Here is an 8,145-nt window from a genome sequence, read left to right as displayed (position 1 = left end):
AAACATACATACATACATACAGATAGATAGACAAGCAAACAGACAAACAGACAGACAGACAAACATACAGACATATACATACAAACACACAAACATACATACAGACAAACAGACAAACAAACATACAGCCACATAAACATAAATAGTTGTAGGTAGAACCAAGCCCTATTGGCTTGGGTAGTATTTAGTTGCTTTGCTTAGATGGTGTATAATAGTTCAATGTTTGAAAATATATGTATTGACAGACAGACAGACAGACAGACAGACAGACAGACAGACAGACAGACAGACAGACAGACAGACATACAGACAAATATACAGACAAACATACAGACAAACATACAGACAAACATACAAACAAACAGACAGCAAACATACAGACAAACAGACAGACAGACAGACAGACAGACAGACAGACAAACAGACAAACAAACATACAGCCGCATAAACATAAATAGTTGTAGGTAGAACCAAGCCCTATTGGCTTGGGTAATATTTAGTCGCTTTGCTTAGATGGTGTATAATAGTTCAATGTTTGAAATATATGTATTGACAGACAGACAGACAGACAGACAGACAGACAGACAGACAGACAGACAGACAGACAGACAGACAGACAGACAGACAGACAGACAGACAGACAGACAGACAGACAGACAGACAGACAGACAGACAGACAGACAGACAGACAGACAGACAGACAGACAGACAGACAGACAGACAGACAGACAGACAGACAGACAGACAGAGTGTTTGAAACGCGTGTCTCTTCCCCATACCGTTGAGCCAAGAGACTGTTACAGCAGCTCTCAGTCCAGACCCGATATTGCCGTTTATAATGCAACCGACTTTAACGTTGAGCTCGACATTTCCTTAGCCCACCCATGGAGCACCGACATAATTTCAGTCGCAGCTACAACTGATGGATCTGCTGCTTCAAAAAGGGAGGGAAAGAAGAGAGAGAAGTACAGCAGAGAGACTCACACTAGTGGGGGTTCTCCATGCCTAATTCCACTGGTGTTTGAGCATTATGGCCGCTGGGGAAATGCAGGAGAAAAGTTTCTCCATCAAATCTCTCTGCGATCACGAGATGATGACGGCAAGGTGAACTCCAGCGAGTTCAAGACTTATTGGAGACGATTAATGTCCATTACTTTACAGCGGTGTAACAGTATGGTTTTGGCGAAGAAGATTGACAGAATAGTGTGTAGAAATGACTCCGTAGCTGGTTTTTACAGTTACCAGAGTGTACGTTAAGCTTTCATTTCATGACCCTTTGGGTCATTTTTCTTGGACTCATAGATAGTGATTTAGTGTTGACTGTAATAGCGTTGATGTTTACCAATAGATGTTTTTGACAGACAGACAGACAGACAGACAGACAGACAGACAGACAGACAGACAGACAGACAGACGGTGACCACGGTGATCCCCAGAGAGGTTCTATAGCTCAAGCTCTTCGTGAGGCAGTGCCTTCTGACAAACAACTGGAAGATATGCTACGGAATAAAAGTAAACTACAAAGAAAACTGACACAGGATTTAGCCAGCACTGCCATCACTGACATGATTATGATAAGCTCATGCGATAGAGAGGCAGCAAGACTTCGGTCTTTGCAAGGCAAAGGGGCAGGGGCATGGATAAATACGATACCAACTTCGCAGAAGCTCGCACTAGAATCCCGCGATTTTCGCTTGGCGGCCTGCATGAGGTTGGGATTGTCTATGCCCTTCAAAGGATATATCCAAAGATGTGATTGCGGTGTCTCCCTTGATGGATCTGGCTATCATTTCTTGACATGTAAATGGGGTGGTGGGCCTGTCTGGTCCCACGAGTCCATAGCTGCAGTGTGGGCAGATTGTTTGAGAGATCTCCATATACACCACCGACGGGAACCTAGAAACAGGTACTCAAACTCAAATGACCGCCCGGATATCTCTGTTTTTGACTGTGGCTCTGGGTCTAATGTGGACCTGGACATCTCACTGGCGCACCCATGGAGCTCTGAAATCGTCAGCAGTGCAGCACACACAGATGGAGCTGCAGCACTAAAGAGAGAAGAGAAGAAGCTGACCAAATATTACAAACAACTCCTTCCTGGGGGAGAATCGTTCACCATTGTCCCCTTAGTCCTGGAGCATTTTGGAAGATGGGGCAAGGAATCAGAATGTTATCTACAACAATTGTCCCTCAGATCTACAGACGACTTGGGAAGACTGAACAGGGCGGAGTTTTTGCTGCAGTGGAGACAACGCATTTCAGTTCAGTTGCAAAAATGCAATGCGAAAGTTATCTATCGCAAGGTAGAGGGTGTGCTGAGAAGTGGCAAATAAGAAGTGTTATCTGTAATAATAGAGAAGAAACGTGGACCAATACGGTCCATATATCATATATGTTTTTTCAAGTGTAGTTTATGCAGAGAACAAAACTTTCAAATATTTTACTTTAGACGTGGCTGTACTAGCTCCTCTAGCCTGTAATAGTTTCGATGTTTGAAATTATACTACCATTGACAGACAGACAGACAGACAGACAGACAGACAGACAGACAGACAGACAGACAGACAGACAGACAGACAGACAGACAGACAGACAGAGATACTTTTTTTTTAGTAAAGGAGCAAGCACGTGTGTAGTTAATTGGACTGATGAGGACATTGTGTTGTAGAGGATTTAGCCTCCATCTGTACGTACTTTGTTCTATTGAATAAAATACCTTTGACAGACAGACAGACAGACAGACAGACAGACAGACAGACAGACAGACAGACAGACAGACAGACAGATTTGTTTTATTGTCATCAAACGTCACTACTTACATCACTTGCTGCAGTACTAAAAGTTCTACTCTCCTACTGTTCTTCGTTTTAATTAATGAATAGAACTATGAATGGCTTTGTCCATCTCTAGCTTGTCTTGTCCATCCAAACAATTCAATGAAAGCCTAGATAGCTTTCTTAAAACAACTCTACTGTTACATTTCTGAATAATCACAGAAAATCTTCTTCTCCAATAGCTTCTAAACGCTGCTTCATTTTTCCTTCCCAGCATGTCTTTGGACTTCTTTGCAAGCTCATTTAAAAATTCCTCTGCTTTGGGTCCCCAACGACCAAAGTGTTCGAACACCAGAGGAGTAACAAAAGGCTTAGAACCATCTGGTAATGATTCTTTGCGATACTTTACTTCCTTCCTTGCCTCTCGTTTTGTTGCTGCATATCCACATGTCGTGGACGCTCCCTTGATGGTATCTTTGCTCCAGGGATGAGCCATAGCAACATCTATCTCTTTTGTTGTTCCTGAGTCTACGTCGTAAAATGTGATGTCTGGTCTATCTTCAGTGTGGATGTATCTGTGTCTTGGCTCAATCTGGTGGCATATGAGCAAATCGCTGAGACACTCGCTCCATCCAGAAACTAGGGTGTTGTGCGTCCAGACAGGACCTCCCCCATACTTACATGTAATCAAGTGATATCCTTCTCTGTCCAGCTCTGCTCCACACTCACATTTTACAAGGAGCTGACTGAATGGCAGACAGACACCCAACCTCAGACAAGACGCTAGACGAAATTCATTCTGCTTTAGTGCGTGCTTGTCTGAAGTGGGGACTGTTTCAAGCCATCCTCCCGCCCCTCGTCCTTGCAAGGATCTCATTCTTCCCGCGTCCTTTTCCTCAACTATTCTATTGACAGACAGACAGACAGACAGACAGACAAACAGACAGACAAACAGACAGACAAACAGACAGACAAACAGACAGACAAACAAACAGACAAACAGACAGACAGACAAAAACGAACAGACAGACAGAGACATCAAAACGTTGTGTCTCTCAATATTCCTAGATACCACAGTACTAGTACTGTTTTGCCCAACATCTTGTACGTACGTGCATCTACAGTTAACGTTAATTTCATTATATCACACAAACCTGACGTCAAAAAGGCCTGACGTCAAGTCCATTCTATGAGTGAGTTCTACTAGGCGCCTGAGTACGCGTGTGTCCTGAGGAAGGACTGAGAGACCGCAATGCCACACCGCCCAGCAAACGACCTACTAAATAGACAACGCATCTAATTTCCTATCGAGTGAGACGAGCGGAAGCGTTGCTCGGCGCAAAGGCGAGGATGTGACGACCACATGACTCACTACACCTACCACTACGCATGCGCACACAGTAGGTCCACACAAAGTCTGCCGTGCTGCTGCTGAATGGCATCATGAACTGCATTGGCAATAGCAGAGAAATGAGCTCGTCGTCTGCAAGTATCACTAGCGGAGAAGTAATCGCCCGTTCGCGTCTAAATAGCGACAGTGTTGTTGTTTGACATTTCTCGCACTTTTTCCTCGTCTAGTCTACGACAACAGCGTCAAGTGTAGCGAGCAATGACACTTGGAATCAAACGACGTCGAAAGACGACGACGGAGAGGCGGAATTTCGAGCTTTGCGCGTTTATGGTGACTAGACTGTGTTGTGTACTTGTTTGCTGTCTCAAATCTGTCGTTGTTTTGTTATAGATTGGAAAGATCGGAGGAGAAGGTGTAGGTTGCCAGTCAACAGGGACAGGAGTTCGTTTAGTTTGTGGAGGTAACGTGATGACGTTTTGTCATGACGTCATCTCAATTGTTTGTGTACTGTGCGCAGCTTTGCCAAGTCCGTAATCGGATTAGACTTGACGAAAATTACTATGCCTGTACACTTCAATGAGCCGCTTAGTTTCACACAGGTTGGCGTCTTGTCTAGTGTAGTGAGCCTCCGCACTTGTATGGCGCGGGGTCTGGACGCGCGAGGGTACGTTTGCGCATTGGATTATCGTTTTGCTGTGTTGTTGTGTAGAGGATCTGTGAGGACTTGGAGAATGCGGAGATTTTGCATACAGCCCATAGTAAATTTTTTGCATTCTGTTGGAGTGCGTTGTGATGGAAGGATTCTGTTGTAGAGTGCAAGTCGTCATTGGACCGGATCGCTCATATTGCAGCGTTTGCGGTTTCGTGCTTTGCTTCAGCAGAAGGAAGGTAAGTTAAGTAGCCAGTGCTGACACAAACAAGTAGGAAAGTAATTTACTAAACTGGGGGAGAGAACACAGATGGACAGACAGGCTGACAGACAGACAGAGCCAAAGAAATGGTGGACGTGTGACACTGTGACACTGATATCCTAAAGTAGTTTGTATATGGAAAGCATATGCTGGAAGGAACTGCAGAGAATTGTGTAGCTATGACGAAAAGTCAATAACACAAGAACTACAGGCAGGAAGTGAAGCCTGACTATAAGACCACAAAGAGTAGGATCTGTGTGGCAAGAGCCTTTGTGTATCTCTGTAACAGGCTGACCCAGAGATGGATTGACATAACGGTGATGCCAGATGAATGCAATTTTGATTTGGCAACACATGCACTATGAACTGAATTAAAGGGCCCCTTTCAGGGGGTTGACTCTTGTATATTTTTGATGGAAAAGAGAGATGACCCCAGATTTTGCTCCCATACACGACTAAAGAGCACAGGCAGCAGACTGGCACACACACAGTGACACACACACAGCAAAACACACACACACACACACACACACACACACACACACACACACACACACACACCACCGTCCGTACACCCCAAATATGTAGTGCCACAAATGAAGACAATTGTGCACACAGTATCTCACATTTACCATTAAAACAACAAACACTCGATGTGACATTGTCATTACATTGTGTGTTTCTTCCAGGTTCTACAAGCCATTCAATCCTCTTCTTGGTGAAACATTCGAATCTGTTCGTAACGAGTTTGGTTACGCTGTTCTATCCGAGCAAGTGTGTCATCACCCACCGATCACTGCCATGCATTGTGAGGCAGAGCATTGGAGTCTATGGCAGGAATACAAACTAGACATTAGATTTAGAGGGCAGGTGAGTCAAACGCTCTAGTGGTGTTGAGGGAGGAGATGAAGGTGTTTGTGTTTGTGTAGTATTTGAAGGTCATACCAACTGGACTTGTTCACCTGCGAATGAAAAGTGATGGGACACATTACACGTGGAGAAAGCCTGTGACTACTGTACACAACCTTATTTTAGGAAGATTGTGGGTTGACAATGTAAGATGAAACGTTGGTTTATCCAGTCTTGTATTTTGATTTTTTTAAAAATTTTTGTAATTTGTAATTTTATTTTTAATTTTTAATTTTATTTTTAATTTCTTACATTTTATAATTTTTTAATTTTTTAATTTTATTTTTTAATTTCTTACATTTTATAATTTTATAATTTTATTTTTTAATTTCTTACATTTTATAATTTTTTAATTTTTTATTGTTTTACTTTTTATTGTTTTTATTTTTGATTTTTTAATCTATTTTTTAATTTCTTATATTTTGTATTTTCTTAATTTTTAATTTTAATTTTAATTTTGATATTTTATTGTTTTACTTTTTTATTGTTTATATTTTAATTTTAATTTTTAATTTTATATTTATTTTTATTCTAAATTTTTTGATTTTAATTTTAATTTTTGATTTTTTATTAATTATTTTAACTTTTGGATATTTTGTATTTTTTATTTGTTCATATAAAGCATCTCCCCAACACTAAATATCGAATGGGTTTTTGTTGCAGGAGGGTGATGTAGTGGTGACATGCCATCAGACACAGGAAACAGCATCGCTGCGATTTCAGTCGTATAGCAAGGTGGGCAAGAGTTTCAAGGAGCTACACGGGGAAGTGAAGAACAGAAGTGGTGATGTGGAGTACGTTATCAAAGGAACTTGGGACAAGGGACTTGATTGCTGTATGTAAATGGTGTGTGTGTGTGTGTGTGTGTGTGTGTGTGTGTGTGTGTGTGTGTGTGTGTGTGTGTGTGTGTGTCGTATAGATTGTGTGGTTGTTTGAAGGTAATCAAAACATCTCATTGGTTTTCTTTCAGATGAAGTCAAAAGTCGGAAAGGAAAGGTTATTGAAGCTGGTCCTGTAGCTTTTCCTTTGTGGAGACTGAAAGACAGACTACCTGATGCCCACAAGTAAGATTCTAGAAAGTGGATTCCAATTTTCTAGAATGAGTCACTGCTGTGTAACACACTGTTGTGGTTTGGCATGTGGTATGAGCTGTTATGTGCTGTAGGATGTTTGGGTTCACAAGCCTTGCACTTCAGTTGAATGAAATGGAGGACAACATTGCAGCTACTGACTCACGTTTGAGACCCGACATTCAGCTAATGGAGAATGGACGTGTGGATGATGCAGGCAAGGAGAAACATCGACTAGAAGAGAAGCAAAGAGCAGCAAAACGATTGAGGGATTCTGAGAAAAAGCTGTGGAAACCAAGGTGAAGAAAATGTAACAGATGCTACAATGATGACTAAAGGAGATGAGGCAGACAGGCATGCAGGCAGACAGTTGGATAGACGGACAGACAGACAAACTGAAAGACAGATGGTTGGACAGACAGACCGACAGATAGAAAGAGACTCAGACAGACAGACAGTCATATTGTAAGTGTATATCATGTACTACATACGTTTTAGATGGTTCACTCCACAGTATGACTCGGACACCAACACTACCATTCATCGCTACACGGGTGGATACTGGAGAGCGAAGCTAAAGAGAGAATTCACAAACATCCCTGATATTTACTAATTCCTTCTTCCTGATAATAGATAATAAACGACGGTGAAATTATTCAGATATCCTTCTGTTTATAGACAAGGCCAGTATAGGCATATATGTAGGCAGTTAGTATGGATCTTTGCTAATGAAGATGAATGTTGTGTTTTTTGGGTATTATATAGACAGTGTGAGACTTTAAAGAACTAATAAATACACTCAAAACCTCCCTCATCCAGACAGTATAGGACCAGGTGGATTCTAGAATGTAGATAGCTAACGCGCGTTACATCCTTGGAATCCCAGACCATTTTAAGGTTTGGTTTAACGTCATACCATACCGTACTGCATCGTACAGTCATATTTCTGCACAGGGTGCGTGTACTGTAGTACACACTTGTACTACACTGTAATGTATATGTGTACTTTGTACATACGTTACATACGTGTTCTCCCACACACTGGCACGTGATAGTCAAGACTGAGAATTGAGTGTCTAGACGGGAGTTTCTTGCTAGAGTGCGGAGCCGTACACATACAGCCATATATA

The 8,145-nt window shown here is 41.9% G+C and overlaps 3 protein-coding genes across 3 annotated transcripts; 2 read left to right on the top strand and 1 right to left on the bottom strand.

Moving 5' to 3' along the window:
* The first annotated feature begins 1,427 nt into the window (after positions 1 to 1,427).
* LOC134182527 (uncharacterized) lies at positions 1,428 to 2,542 on the top strand. Its single transcript, XM_062649943.1, has one exon. The coding sequence runs from the start codon at positions 1,497 to 1,499 to the stop codon at positions 2,331 to 2,333; it is 837 nt and encodes a 278-aa protein (XP_062505927.1). The 5' UTR covers positions 1,428 to 1,496; the 3' UTR covers positions 2,334 to 2,542.
* An 84-nt stretch (positions 2,543 to 2,626) lies between these two features.
* Positions 2,627 to 3,660, bottom strand: LOC134182537 (uncharacterized). Its single transcript, XM_062649959.1, has one exon. The coding sequence runs from the start codon at positions 3,649 to 3,651 to the stop codon at positions 2,872 to 2,874; it is 780 nt and encodes a 259-aa protein (XP_062505943.1). The 5' UTR covers positions 3,652 to 3,660; the 3' UTR covers positions 2,627 to 2,871.
* A 506-nt stretch (positions 3,661 to 4,166) lies between these two features.
* On the top strand, positions 4,167 to 7,829 carry LOC134182276 (oxysterol-binding protein 1-like). The gene is made up of 12 exons (XM_062649672.1): positions 4,167 to 4,280; positions 4,353 to 4,455; positions 4,516 to 4,585; positions 4,643 to 4,724; positions 4,835 to 4,883; positions 4,938 to 5,013; positions 5,726 to 5,906; positions 5,966 to 6,091; positions 6,609 to 6,780; positions 6,916 to 7,009; positions 7,111 to 7,314; positions 7,514 to 7,829. The coding sequence occupies exons 1-12, from the start codon at positions 4,218 to 4,220 to the stop codon at positions 7,626 to 7,628; spliced, it is 1,335 nt and encodes a 444-aa protein (XP_062505656.1). The 5' UTR covers positions 4,167 to 4,217; the 3' UTR covers positions 7,629 to 7,829.
* Positions 7,830 to 8,145: the final 316 nt, after the last annotated feature.

This window comes from Corticium candelabrum, chromosome 7 (assembly GCF_963422355.1).
Source record: "Corticium candelabrum chromosome 7, ooCorCand1.1, whole genome shotgun sequence".
NCBI classification, from domain to species: Eukaryota; Metazoa; Porifera; class Homoscleromorpha; order Homosclerophorida; family Plakinidae; genus Corticium; species Corticium candelabrum.
The sequence above is the reverse complement of the archived record's forward strand: the minus strand, read 5'-3'. Positions and strand labels throughout refer to the sequence as shown.